This window comes from Bos taurus, chromosome 7 (assembly GCF_002263795.3).
Source record: "Bos taurus isolate L1 Dominette 01449 registration number 42190680 breed Hereford chromosome 7, ARS-UCD2.0, whole genome shotgun sequence".
NCBI classification, from domain to species: Eukaryota; Metazoa; Chordata; class Mammalia; order Artiodactyla; family Bovidae; genus Bos; species Bos taurus.
The window spans coordinates 80,247,613-80,262,911 of NC_037334.1; the positions used below are offsets into that span (position 1 = coordinate 80,247,613).

A 15,299-nucleotide genomic window follows, 5' to 3' on the forward strand; every position below is an offset into this window, starting at 1 on the left:
ATCAGTAGCATCTCTGCTACTCACCTTAACATTGCACGTGTGCTAATTGAAGGCAGCCTTAGACTGACAGCTGCAAAGTACCATGGAAACCTACAAAAATAGGGGTTCCGTTCTCTCATGACTAGCAGCATGGATAATTTATTTCCCTCTCCCTGCCCCCACTTCCATTTCTCCAGATCAAGTGCGGAACAGCTACCAGCTCTGCAACAACGGGACCCTGCGGGTGATGTACGCCAATGGGATGGGCGTGAGCTTCCACAGTGAGCCCCACGTGCTTGCGGGCACCATCACCCCCACCATCGGGCGCTGCAATATCTCCCTGCCCATGGAGAATGGCCTCAACTCCATTGAGTGGCGCCTAAGAAAGGAACAGATTAAAGGCAAAGTTACCATCTTTGGCAGGAAGCTCCGGGTAAGTCGTCCCACCCAACTTGTCCCCACAAAGTGGCAGGGTACACCCCCTTTCCTCAGGAGCTGAGGCCCTCTCCCAAGCCTCCATGGCTCCTTTCTTCCCTGGAAGAAACACGTGAGTCGCATCCCTCGGGGACTTAGGTCTCAGGGAGAAGGTTCTGCATTTTCTAGGATGGGAAAGGTGGGGATTTACCTTCAGCTGAAAGTAGAGATTCCCTTTGGTGTTCTTTTCACACTTGCCATTTTCTCTGTCACCTTTCACTGTTTGGCCAACTTAACAAATGAGCTGGTGCCTATGCCCTACTGTGTGCTTTGCTAAATAAGTTTTATAACACACTCTCTAGGCGCAAGGAGTTGACAGTCTGGTAGAACAGATGAACTCAGGATAATCCAGTGGGTTGAGCGAGAAGCTGGAGGAGCATCCAGGGCTTGGTGGGATCACCGAGGAGGAGCTCTTATCCACCCTGCAGGCATCAGGGAAGGCTTCCTAAGAGGAAGTAACAAGCAAGCTGCAGCAAGAAGTTTTAACCAACTCTAGCTTCCGCAGACTAGGTAACTCACCACAAGTTACAGCTTTTAAAACCAATATATAACATTCATGGAGGACTTTTATGATGCAAACACGACATTAAATGCTTTGCTTATATTATCTTACTTTCCAATGGAGGTAGGTATTCTTTCCATTTTTCAGATGAGAAAACATGGGCTCTGGGGAGCTAAGTAACCAATTCCAGGGTACAATGGTTTGAAAATGCCAAGGACAGAACTCAGCCCCAGTTCTCTCTTTCTGTCTCACGTGCTAGGATTCTTAGCCAATAGGCTTCACAACTCCTGATTCCATCAACAGTCATCCAGATAGCCTGGGTCCTGCTCTGGTCATTTACATGGCGTGAAGAGGGACGGGTTCTTACCTTCATGCTCACTGGGAACATCTTTGGGATCTCAGTCTTTGTCAAATTCAACACCTATGTATTGAACACCTAACGAGGAGCCAGGCACTGTGGACACACTGGAGCTATACCGCACAAGATCCCTGCCCTCTTACAGCTTACAGCCAGCAGGTGAGGCAGCAGACAGTAAACCAACTAACAGATAAAACATCATTGTAGATCGAGATTACTCACAAGGAAGATGGTACACAATGTGATGCTGCAGGGCTTCACAAATGCTTTGGAATTCCTGAGCTCAGAAGGCTCACCCACAAAAAAACCTGGGTCATAACTGCTACTGTGTTATTGGCTTGAAATCCAGCCAGCCCAGGTGACTCCCTGCAGAACAGGCCACTCCGTGTTAAGATTCTACCTTTGTTTACTTGGAGTTTAATTCTCCACATTAGGTTATCAGCAGTCGCCCATGTTTCTCTTCCTCTGCTGGTATCTGTAGAGTTGCAAGCTGCAGTATCTTCCTAAAGACAAAAATGAAATGAGATTAGTAACTAAATCCTTAATGACTGGATTTCAGGGCTGTATAATTGATTTTTGATACACTGCACTGTAGAAGTTGATTAGGAGTAGTAATCATGCCTTTTCTCTGATAAGTCAGTGATGCATTTTGACTGAGTTTTTGAAATAAAGATAAATGCAGCCCTCAAATAAAATGGCCATAATCCCAACTCCGAATATTAAAAGTCTCGTAATAATGGTACTCGTGGTAATTAGCAGAAGTTAGGCACGCAAGTCTTATAACTGAATTTCTGCCAGGGTTAGATTTGCTGGCATCATGTTTATGCAAATCGAAACACAGCTTTATCTATCAACACCTCAACATTTAATTGTCTGGTGTTAGTTCCTGTAACAATAATCACATATCCATTTAGCTCTCTTAAATGAAAATCACTATGAGATTATAACAGGTTGAGTGGACTGAAAATGTAATTTGAAAATGAGGGAGAAAGCCTGGAATTTATTTGCATCTCATTTATTTTAATTCAATTCATAAATTGTTTAGTGAATGAAATAAAAGCAACTCCTGGAAATTGCTGGGGAGCCGTTGGGAGAAGGTAGAGGAGGAAGGTGGAGTGGCAAGTGCGAGTCACGTGATGTTGTGAGCTGTCAACGAGGCCAGGATGTCAAGAAGGGGGAACGCCACTGTATCAGTCGGGGGAGGATGAGCTATGATCGGTTAACAAATGGGCACAGATAAGCCCTGAAAGTGGGGGCTTAATGAACATGGCTAGATGTGGCAGGCATCACTGCCATTCCCCCTGGTGAGAACACAGTGGGGTGACTTCAACTTAACTGCAAGGAAGCCTAGGAAATGGTGTCTTTATACAAGCCTAAGAAGAAAATGAAAGGAGATTTGGTGACCACATAGCAGGGTCCCTGCCCTCCAGCTCAGGGCTGAGAGATGCTTCACAGAAGAGTTGGAATCACTTCTACAGAGCAGGAGGAATTAGCCAGGCAAAGATTATCAGCAAGGGGTGATCAAAGCGTCGCTTGTGAAAAGGCAAAGAGGTTTCTGCCCCCACCCCCCCCCTCAAAAAAAGGAATGGCATTTCAGAAAACTCACTCAGCGTGGCTGGAGAGAAAGGTCTGTGTTATACTGTGAGACAGGGTGAGTTGGTCAGGGTTAGGATGGGAAGGGAATGAAGGGCATATTTTGCTAGGGTGGGGGTGCTGCTGCTCCAGGGTTTGGTTGGCAGAGTGACGTGTTGGGATTTGTCGTGTTAGAAAGACCTCTCAGGCTTCCTTGGGTACAGAGGAAGATAAATCAGATGGGGGCAGGATAGGAGGAGGGGTAATTCGAACAAGAAACAAAATCCCTAGCAGAGAAGACAGAGGGAGACCTGAGCGCTACTTAGCACACACAGTTAATGGGATTTGGCAGCTAGCAGGGTGGCTACATCAGGCTCACCTTTAAGGGGCCGTTTGCGTGATCAGGTAGACTGGGAAGCCAAGGAGTCCTCCAGACTTCAAGGACTAGCCTGCCAGGCTCTGTTGTGGGACAGAGGCTGGGACCTGAACCCTGAGACAGAGATGTGCGATTCCGGCAGCCCCAGCCCTGCCTCTTGGAGAGGGAAGAAACTGAATGAACTGTCACGTGCTACCACCAAACCAGCACCATTCCATCGTTGCTCCCCACCCCCGTGGATCTGTTTGCATTGACGCAAACAGCCTGACCTTTCCCAGGGGCTGGCCCACTCCTGAGAGTCTGGCCAGTTGAGCAGTGAGGGCCAAAGGCTCTGAGCATCCCTGGAGTTCAGAACCCCCAGAATGGTCCCCAGTGAAAGTCTAACCCACCTAGGTACCTGCTTCTTCCAGCTTTCCAGCCAAGGGCATCTCTCAGGGGAGGGATGCACCAGCAGCCCTTACCTAAAGGTTGAAGTTAAAATGGTGGCTGGATGGACCATGGCCATTCCCTTCCACCAAAAGCTTTATGGCTTTTTTCCTTGGGCCAAATCTCGAGCAGTTGTCGCTGCCTAGACTCACAGTGGAGAAGACTTTTCCTTCTGCCTCCCAAGGATTGCTCCAGGAATCTCTTTTGAAAACTTCCTCCTGCCTCCAGCCCTCACCACCCATCACTCTTCCCTGTTTCCTCTGACCTTCTCACAAAGCTATTACATCAGGGTACCTTGTAAGCTCTGTGGGCATGAGGACCATCTCACGGCTATATCCCTGATGACATGTGATGGGCATGTAGGCAGTGGGTGATGAAGATATGATGACCACGCCCCCTTAAAAGGCTCCTCCGTGGAATGTGCATAGTCCATAAATGCGTCTGTCAGGAATCTTTCCACTGCAAGAAACAGGACGTGTACTCAAATGAGCTGTTAAAAAGGGCATGCATTGTGCGTGGCCTTGCTTCTCCCCACCAGTGACTTCACCAGCTCAAACGATATCATCACGTTGACATCTTTCTCCCGGACCCCTTCCATCTCTTATCAGTGTTTCCCTTGATACTTAGGCTCATTTACCCCTACCTTCAACTGGTGATCTCTTCACACTGGGGAGGTCAGGCAGGCTTGGCTAAAGATGACTCCAGGCTGCTATTAGCTCAGCTAAGTGACCCAGAGGGACGAGAAAGGGATCTGTTACAGAATTAAAAGCCAAAATCCCTTTGAAGCCCTCTGAAGGGCCTGCCACAGCTGGAATGGCAGTCACAGCCCTGGGCCAGTCCCACTGCTCCGGGAGGGGGCGGGGGGGGTCTGTACACGGCTGGGTCACGTGTACCACATGACGGATGGCTCAGGAAAAACTTCTAGATGGGGAAACCTCAAAGAAAGGGGGCGCTGCGCCCAAAGAAGGAAGACATGGTTACATCACACTCACACACCCCCTGTCTAGTCTTCCTCGTCCATCCTTCCAAAGCCTAATCATAAAACACACTTCTGGTCCCGAGGACTTGTTCATGCTTTAATGCCTCTCCCCTCCAGCAAGACTTCTTTCTATACTTTTGGAAGAGAGAACTGAAACCAACTCCTCCTGTTACGATTTAAAACTTCTGCTCTTTGCTAAGACAGGCTTACTGCATGATTCTCTCTGATAAGGAAGGCATATAACCACCCTCTAGGATATCTCCTCCTGATTATGATTTACACAGAGATTGCAAAAGCACGACACAGCTACATGTGTAGGTAGCAGAACAAAAGGAAAATTGCTGCCAAGATAATCTTCCATCATGATATTGGTATTAGTGTTATTAGTATTCCCAGAAGGAGTGGGAGTTAGTAATTTTGTTTTGGTTTCTGTATAATTAGTGTGACATTGCAATTACACGTTGGCTTGTGTTACTTTTACTTTTGTGGCAAATGACAGTGACACGGGAACAAGGTGGGAGGCAGATGTGCATGTGTGCCTGTGAACACACACACGTGAACTCAGTTGCGCATGGGTCCCACTCTGGTAGGTCTGCTCACCTACAGTGTCATCACAAAAGCCTGAGCTTTATCCGCCCTTCCTGCCCCAGTGCATTCACTTTGCACCAACCCATGTTTTCTCCCCCACCCCCCCCCCCGCCAAGCACCTATTATGTTCCTGGCACTGTATTAGGCACTAAGGATATATTAGTGAACAGACAAGACACTCAGTTCTGAGCAGAGCTTGTACAGACAGAACTTGCTACAAACAGTACATTAGCTTAAATAATATATAATTAGAAGGATAAGCCTCTGCAAATATATTCAATAATATATCCCCAAACAAGCATTACTTTTGGATTACTTGCTATTTTGATTGGTGTGATAGAAAAGTAAAAATACCCTCATGGAGCTTATACTGTAGCAAGGGGAAAACAGACAGTAATCAAATTAACTACAAATAATGTAAAGAAATGGTGATGGATGCTGTGAGAGAACATGGTTGAGATAACAGGGCATATCTGATTGAGGTTAAGGCCACACAAAGAAAATGGCATTTGGGGTAAGAAATGAATGAAGAGTAGGAATTTTCCAGTAATGGAATGGGAAGAAAGCCTTCTGGGTTAAGCTACCAGCACATCCAAAGGCCCTGAGGCAGAAAAGACTGTTGCTTGTTATCTGAGCAGAAGATGAGGCAGAAGGGCTAGAGCAAATTAGCTGGGGGTGGTGAGGTCAAGGGATTGGGACCTTATTGTGCTGGTAAGGATCTTGGAAGGGCTTCCCAGGTGACTCAGTGGTAAGGAATCCACCTGCCAAGCAGGAGACGCGGGTTTGATCCTAGAGTCGGAAAGGTCCCCTGGAGGAGGAAATGGCAACCCGCTTCAGTATTCTTGACTGGGAAGTCCCATGGACAGAGGAGCCTGGTGGACTACAGTCTATGGGCGTCACAAAAGAGTTGGACATGACTTAGTGACTATAGAAATATAGAAGTCCCCACCAGACGTACCCATTGTTGAATGCAAAGGAGCATTCATCCATAGGCTGCACCGTCTTCCTTTCTTCTTAGAGGCTAAAGAGACGTACAGCATACTTGACATCCAGAAGTTCAGGTTGAAGGATGACAAGTACAAGCCCCATTCAGGTCATCTAGGCTGAACCTCCACATCAGACACCTCTCCTCTCTGCCACATGCCTCCCCAGGGACCACCTGCCTCCACCAGGATACCCGAAGCATCAGGAGTGAAGTTCTCTGACACCTGCGCGGGGCCCCTGCTAACCACCCAAGCTCTCACTTCCTGACCACCCCATCTGGAATATTCTCCCTAACCCACCTCCTGCCCTCACCTGTTGAACTCTCATACTTTGGGACCCCGACCCCACCGCCGAGGCAGCACTTTCTCTGGGCTGCTGTCCTTGTCGGCTCAGTTCTGAGTCTGTGTCCCTTCTCCATTCCATATACGCTCACAACCACACAAGTGTTCCACTGTCGGTTTGTGTGTCTTTATCCTCCTCTGACCTGTAAGTTCACAAGGGCAGGGGCCCTAACTGTTCTGCTCTATTTTAAGTATTGATCACATCAACAAGCATACATAGTAGGTGCTCAGGAAATGCTCAATGAATGGATGTGATTTTAAATTGACATCCTGAAAATCCACCCCCTCCCATCTGTGTTCATTCCGGGACTCCAGGGTTCCTCCCAGAATGACTATCACTGTTTAGAATGAAGACAGCCTTTCAGATATTTGGAGGTCACAAGTGTCCTGCTCACATTTTCTTGTCTCAGTTTTTCACATTAGAGCCTTAGATCTAACATGCTTATACCCAATCTAATTCAGTCCCCTTACTCACAAATGCTTGTCGAGCACCAAGCACTTTCCAAAAAAGAGAGACCCTGAGAAACTTAAGCTAAAGCCTCTACCCACCAGAAGTTCACAGGCCATGACAGGTAAGGAAACCACGGCATGACCAGGGAAGGGTCTACTTTATAATGACAAAAACGATCCGTATCAACAATGCAGCTCAGATCCGGGTCTCTTCCACCTTTCCACCTCACCGCCATCCAAAATAGCACATCATCACCAAATCATGTTTGCTTGGGGAATACATTATTTAACGTGTTTGCAGAGGCTTAACCTTCTAATTATGCATTATTTAAGCTAATATTAAATTGATAGCAAGTTGTTCTGTCTGCTCCAGCCCTGATCCCAACATAGCACAGAGTCATGTTGTATGGGAGCTGGGGAGGGCTGCTTTTTAAATCCTAGAGGACTGACCCAGAAAGGAAATGAAGATGTCATCCAGGCCAGGCTTCTCCTCTGGGTGGGTGAACAGCTCAACTCTCCAAGCGGGGAGTTCTGCTTTTCAACGCTGCCAGACAAGGAGACTCTCTCCCCCTCCTCCCTCACGAATCTTTTCAGGGTTTCCCAGACTTAAAGCAGAAGAGGCAAGGGTTCTGCTCTAAGTCTAACTGAGGTCTCTCCTCCTGTGCTTCAGTGCCACTTCCGGGAGGGGACCCAGCTCAGTGTTAATTTCTTCTTTGCAGTTTCTCGATTCACCGGCTCCCCACGCTGCCCCTCAAGCTAAGTTAGAGTCATCCGTTATGGGCCCAGCAGGGCCATTTTGACGACAGCGTTTCCTTTTCTCGGGGTTTTTTACGAGCCTCCTTGTGACAGGCGTGTGCTTGGTGAGATCAAAACATTCTGGAGGGAGATTCCACATGGGGAAACTACCTCCCAAAGTCTGCCCTCTGCAAAAATAAAAGCCACGCTAAGTAGCTGAGTTTTATTAACTGGGGAAGCCAGGCTGAGGAAAATGCCCGATAATTAAAAATAATGGCTTCCTTGGAAACACAAAATTGTATTAATTTAAAAATTGGTTTCTCAATCACTGAATACCTACCGAGCTGGCTGGGAAGGGAATTGTGCTGATTCTGGCAGTGAAAATAATTCAAAATAACTTTTATGTTCTCCAGGAAGCCTCAAGGTTAATTTAAATATTGTTAGATGGGTAATTTAATTCGGAATAAGAAAGCGGTGTGGCTAAGTGAAAACTCCCGCACACTCTGAAGATGAGGCGGGGCAGGTGCCCACGATGAGCTGAGCATGCTTGTCAGACTCCCCACGATTTCGACCCCTACAGCCCAGACACCTCCTCTTTAGCAAAGGGACCCTCACAATTCAAGATGTTTGATTAGATGATGTGGCTGGCCCAGACTCCTTGGCTCTGCTTCCAGTGAATTTATCACACTTAATTATTAGAAGGATTGGATATTTTTATAGAAATTACACATTTCCAAAGTTAATCTCAGCAGTATCACCAAGGTGGGAATGCAGGTCATTCCTGACTGCTCTGCCCTTACAAGCACAGCAGCTAACAAGGCACCACTGAGAGCATTCTACAACTCAGGGTGAGGCTGAGGCAACTCCCAACACACGCACCACAGAGGGAAAGACAGATACATCAGAAGGGTCAGGGGCGCAGCTGCCCACAGACCACATTGCCCCTCCCCCAGCTGGCACAGCTCCACTAGTGGAAAAAGCAAGCTCATGGGAGGCATTCAGGGCCCCCGCCCCCACCCCAGCAATGTGAGTTGCTTTGTCAGAGCCACTACACCTGTATCGTCCCACAGGCCTGCAAGGGAGTCTGCAGGGCTCAACCACGGGGAATCGGACTTGATGGGGGAAATGGGGAGGGGCCTGCAACAACCCACACTCACCAAGTGTGGTTGGTGACACCAAGTCCCTGCCTGCAGCACCCAGGTAGTAATCCCGTCGGGCAGCTTTGCTCAGCTGCAGAACCAAGTCTGACCAGGGAACTCACCTGGGTGCAAGTCAGGTCCTCAGATGAGGGGTGTTTTGCCAGCCCTGGAGCCCGATCTGCCCACCTCCCTCTCCAAGGCATGGAAGCCCAACAGTGCTCAAGCCAGGAGGCAGGCAGGCAGAGCGGATGGCCCCCAGAGCACAGTCTGTGTCAGGCATGGAGACTTGCCCTGCTATGCCAAGACAGGGATAGTTCATCCACAGTCCCATTGCTGCTAAGTGGAGCTCTCAGCTCCTGCAAACCAGAAAAACCTCTTCAGAAAACGTGGGAGGTGCCTGAAGCGGACCCACCCCACACACACACAGCATCCAGGCAGGGGAGCACATCATAGGCCTGCCAGCTGCTGAGTGTGGCTCCCACCCAGACTGGCCAGGGTCACTGCCAGGAACACATAGAGAATGGACTGCACAGCAATCTCAAGCAGAGAGATGGGAAGGCTGAGCTGATAGCCTGTAGAGCAGAGCCAGTGGCCCTATTTGAGCAGGGAGCTTGGGGCAAGAGTTGGTTTGGATCAAGACCACAAACGAATAGCCTTACCAACCTTGGAGCTAGTTCTTCCACTGTGCCCAAGCAGGGAAACTCATGTGTAGCCCTACCCAGTGCTGACTACAGGCTTCATCCCACCCAACCAAGGAAACTAACCAGAGCCCTGCTTATAGTGGCACTTGAACAGAAAGACTCCGTGGCTTTTCCCATCTGCAGAGCAAAACCAGTAGCCCCATCTGGACAGGGAATTCAGTATATACACTTCCCAAATTCAAATCCCACGACAAAAAGCCACGCAGCCCTTGGATTCCATTCTGCTGCCTGACTAGGACAAGGACGCTACCTACTGCTGAGTATAGTAACCTGGCCCAATGGTCTAAAAAGCCTGACCAGAGAACCTAGGCAACTGCAGAGCCTATACTATGCCCTCCCTTAGGCAGGAAACTGAGATAAGAGTCCTGTCCAACTGTTCGCAGTCAGCAGCACACCCTCTCACCCCTGGCCTCAGGCAGTTATCTTACTCAAAAACAGATCCTAATATCAAGCCCTGCCTGCTCAAAGACTTTATCAGTAGATACATCCAGAAACCAAAACTGAGCTAACTGGTGAAGAATTATCTCTACCAAAGCAAACCTATAAAGTCTAGAAGAGAGACCACTTACTTCGTTGCACAGATGCCACCATGGGCAATGAAAAACCAGAAAAATACGACACCACCAAAGGAAACTAAGAGAGCTTCAATAACTGACCCTATTTAAATGAAGATCTGTGAGCTGTCAGCCAAAGAATTCAGAATAGTCCTCTTAAAGAACTCTAGTGAACTGCAAGAGCACACAAATGAGGAAAACAACTATTGAACACAAGTTGAGCAAAAATAGAAACCATGAAAAAAACTAAAAAAAAATACAATAACCAAACTGAAGAAGTCAATAAAGCACTTCAAAAGCAGAATCAACACAGAAGAAAAATCAGCAACCTGGATGATAAGGCAGTTGAAATTATTCAGAGGAACAAAAACAAAACAGAAAAACAGTGATGAAAGGCTTTGCACTTATCCACCCCACCCTAGCTCCTGCACAAAGAATATTTGCATTACAGAAATTCCTGAAGACAAAGAGAAAAGAACAGAAAGTATATTGAAAGCAACAATGGCTGAAATTTTTATAAATCAAAAAAAAGGGAAATGGACATCCAGATCAATTAGGCTCAAAGGACCCCAAATAGCTTGAACCCAAATAGGGCTACACTGAGACACATTACAATTAAAATCTTCAAAAGTCGGTCCCCCACCATTCCCACCATGGTGTCAGAACCAGGGTCAGTGTGGAGAGCCCTTCATCCTGGGACATGGGGCGCGGCGGGAAAAGTGGCCGCCCCGTCACCTGTCACACACTGCATGTTCGTGAGGAACCTGGTGCTAAATCATTCGTAGACCTGCTTCTGGGTCGGGGTTTCACCCTTGCTGTAATCTACTGAAAGTCAGCCCGCCACACAAATTTGTAAAAGAAAAAGAAATTTTAAATTTAAAAAAAAGAATTTTTTTTTCTTTTAAAAGAAGAAAAAAAAATGTCAAAAGTCTAAGATAAAGAAAGTTGAGAGCAGCAGGACAAAAAAAAAGACATCCCATACAAAAGAACCCCCATGAGACTATCAACAGGTTTCTCACCAGAAACTTCAGGCTAGGAGAAATGGGATGATATACTCAAAATCTTGAAAGGAAAAAACTTTAAACCAAAAACTCTATACCCAGCAAAACCGTCCTTCAGAAATGAAGGAAGGATAAAGACTCATGAACAAACAAAAGCAAGGTGTTCGTCCCCATTAGACCTGCCTTACAAAAGTGATAAAGGGAGTTCTTTGAGTAGAAATAAAAGGACACTCACCAGCATCGTAAAAATGAAGAAAGTAAAGCTCACTTGTAATGATAAAGGTATGGTCAAAGTTAGATTATGTAATATGGTAAGAGTGTAATGTAATTCACGTACAACTCTAGTTATAAGTTAAAAAGCTAACATAATAGAAATACTCATAACTAATCTGTTATTAGGTATGTAATCTTAAAAATATGTAAACCATAACACCAGAAACTAAAATGGGAAAAGTTAAAGTGTAAATTTGAGGAGTTACATTGAAGTTTTTATCAATTTAAAATAGAATATTATAATTTTAAGATATTTTATGTAAGCCTAGTGGTAACCACAATAGAAACACCTGTAGTAATTACACAAAGAACATGATAAAGAAGTCAAAGAACACTCGTGCCAAAAGACATCAAAACACACCCAAAAAAAGACAGCAGGTTATGAAAAAAAGGAACAATGCATCTACCAAAGGCCAGAAGATGAACAAAATTGCAGTAGTAAATCCTTACCTATCAATAATCACTTTAAACATAAACATTAAATTCTCTAATTAAAAGACATAGAATGGCTAATTTTTAAAAAATCCAACAATATGCTGCCTTATATGAAACTCACGTTAGCCTTAAAGGCATGTATAGACTGAGAGTGAAGAGGTGGAAAAAGATAGTACACCAAAAAATAATCCCCCCCAAAAAAGGGGTAGCTGTACTCATATCAAATGAAAGACTTTAAAAATAGTTTAAAACAACAACAAAGAAGGTCATTATATACTAATAAAGAGGTCAATTCATTAAAGAAAATACAATTATAAATATTTATATACCAAACACTGGAACATCTAAATATATAAAACAAAAACTGAACTAAAAGGAGAAATAAGCAGCAATTCAATAATAGTGGGGAATCTTACTATCCCACTTTCAACAAATGGATGCATCATTCAGACACAGAATTAATAAGAAAACATCAGATTTGAACAGCAGTATAGATAGATATAATAGACCTAACAGACACACCGAGCGTGCTGTCTGACAGCAGCAGAATACACAGTCTTCACGTGCACATGGAACATTTTCTAAGATAAACCATATGTTGGGGCACCAAACAAGTCATAACAAATTCAAAAAAACTAAAATCATAGCAGGTATCATCTCTGACCAGAGTAGTATGAAACTAGAAATCAATAATAGGAGGAGAACTAGAAAATTTACAAATACATGGAAATTTTAAAACACAATCCTGAGAAACCAGTGGATCAAAGAGAAACTAAAGAGGAAATTTAAAAGAATCTTGAGTCAAATGGAAATGCAATATACCAAACCTTATGGGATGCAGCAAAAGCAGTTCTAAGATGGAAGTTCACATCAACACCACCTATACTAGGAAGCAAGAAAGCTCCTAAAGAAACAGTCTGGAGGTGGAGACAGAGTAGAGTAGGAAGACATGAGCTCACCTCTTCCTATGAAAACACCAAAAATACAACTAACTGCTGAACAACCATCCTCAAAAAAATACTGGAACCTACCAAAAAAGATATCCTGTATCCGAAAACAAAAAAGCCACAAGAAGATGGTAGGAGGACGCAATCACTAAAATCAAGTCCATACCCACCTGGTAAAGTGAAAAGTGAAAGTGTTATTCACTCAGTCATGTCTGACTCTTTGTGACCCTATGGACTGTAGCCCATCAGGCTCCTTTGTCCATAGGATTCTCCAGGCAAGAATACTGGAGTGGGTTGCCATTCCCTTCTCCAGGAGATCTTCCCAACCCAGGGATTGAACCCAAGTCTTCTGCATTGCAGGCAGGTTCTTTACATCTGAGCCACCAAGGAAGTCCACTCACCTGGTAGATGACCCACAAACTGGAAAATAATTATATTGCAGAGGTTCTCCCACAGGAGTGAGTGTGTGCCAGGACCCAGGGAAAAAAAGCAGTGACCTCACTCACGGAAGCCTGGTCATAGAATACCTACCTGCTGGTATTGGAGGGCCTTCTGCAAACAAAGGGGGAGGCTTTGGCTCACTGCAGGGAAAAAGACACTGGCAGCAGTAGTTCTGGGGAGCACTCATTGGTGTGAGCTCTCCTGGAGGCTGGCATTTTCTCACCAACTAAAACTGTCACTGTTGCAGATGACATGATACTATACATAGAAAATCTTAAAGTTCCCACCAGAAAACTACTGGAGCTCATCAAAGAATTCAGTAAAGTTTCAGGACACAAAATTACTACACAGTAATCTATTGCATTTCTATACATTAACAAAGATAAGGGAAATTAAACAATTTATCATATCAAAAAGAATAAAATACCTAGGAATAAACTTACATAAGGAGGCAAAATACTTCTATTCTGAAAACTGTAAGACACTGATGAAAGAAATCAAAGATGACACAAACAGATGGAAAGATATACCATGTTCTTGCATTGGGAGGATCAATATTGTCAAAATGACTGTACTACCCAAGGCAATCTACAGGGTCAATGCAATCCCTATCAAATTACCAATGGCATTTTTCACAGAACTAGAACAAAATTCTTAAAATTTGTGTGGAGGTGCAAAAGACCTCAAATAGCCAAAGTAATCTTGAGAAAGAAACACAGAGCTGGAGGAGTCAGACTCTCTGACTTCAGACTATATTCCAAAGCTACAGTCATCAAAAGAGTATTGTGCTGGCAGAAAAACAAAAATACAGCTCAATGGAACAGGATAGAAAACTCAGAGGTAAATCCATGCACCTGTGGTCAGTTAATCTATTGATAAAGAAGACAAGACTATGCGATGAAGAAAAGACAGTCTCTTCAATAAATGGTGCTGGGAAAACTGAACAGCTACATATTAAAAAAAATTAAATTAGAACATTCTTTAACACCATACAAGAAAAGAAATTCAAAATGAATTAAAGACCTAAATGTAAGACTAGACAGTATAAAACTCTTAAAGGAAAACATAGAAAGAACACATTTTAACATACATCAGAGCAATAGCTTCTTCAATCTGTCTCCTAGAGTAATGGAAATAAAAACAAAAATAAATGGGACCTAATTAAACTCAAAAGCTTTTGCACAGCAAGGGAAACCATAAGCAAAACAAAAAGACAACCCATACAACAGAAGAAAATGTTTGCAAACAATGTGACAGACAAGGAATTAATATGCAAAGTCTACAAATAGTTCATGTGGTTCAAAATCAGAAAAATTTAAAAATAAATGGACAGAAGACCTAAATAGACATTTCTCCAAAGAATACATACACATAGCCAAGAAGCACATGAAATGATGCTCAAAATGACTTAATAGTTCAGTTCGGTCGCTCAGTCGTGTCCAACTCTTTGCGACCCCATGAATCGCAGCACGCCAGGCCTCCCTGTCCATCACCATCTCCCGGAGTTCACTCAGACTCACATCCATCAAGTCGGTGATGCCATCCAGTCATCTCATCCTCTGTCATCCCCTTCTCCTCCTGCTGCCAATCCCTCCCAGCATCAGAGTCTTTTCCAATGAGTCAACTCTTCGCGTGAGGTGCCCAAAGTACTGGAGTTTCAGCTTCAGCATCATTTCTTCCAAAGAAATCCCAGGGCTGATCTCCTTCAGAATGGACTGGTTGGATCTCCTTGCAGTCCAAGGGACTCCCAAGAGTCTTCTCCAACACCACAGTTCAAAAGCATCAATTCTTTGGCGCTCAGCCTTCTTCACAGTCCAACTCTCGCATCCATACATGACCACTGGAAAAACCATAGCCTTGACTAGATGGACCTTTGTTGGCAAAGTAATGTCTCTGCTTTTGAATATGCTATCTAGGTTGGTCATAACTTTCCTTCCAAGGAGTAAGCGTCTTTTAATTTCATGGCTACAATCACCATCTGCAGTGATTTTGGAGCCCCCAAAAATAAAGTCTGACACTGTTTCCACTGTTTCCCCACCTACAC

The 15,299-nt window shown here is 44.8% G+C and overlaps 1 protein-coding gene and 1 long non-coding RNA gene across 4 annotated transcripts in view; one reads left to right on the plus strand and one right to left on the minus strand.

Moving 5' to 3' along the window:
- Positions 1-15,299, plus strand: part of TENM2 (teneurin transmembrane protein 2) — a 762,206-nt gene that overhangs the window by 707,497 nt on the left and 39,410 nt on the right. For all 3 annotated transcript variants that reach the window (XM_059888816.1, XM_059888817.1, XM_024995296.2), the window contains one exon: positions 177-412. In XM_059888816.1, coding sequence (XP_059744799.1) covers positions 177-412 — 236 coding nt within the window. The remainder of the gene's footprint in view (positions 1-176; positions 413-15,299) is intronic.
- LOC101909274 (uncharacterized) overlaps positions 3,591-15,299 on the minus strand; it is a 57,224-nt gene continuing 45,515 nt past the window's right edge. The window contains exon 3 of the long non-coding RNA XR_003035701.2: positions 3,591-4,146. This is a non-coding gene — a long non-coding RNA (uncharacterized lncRNA). The remainder of the gene's footprint in view (positions 4,147-15,299) is intronic.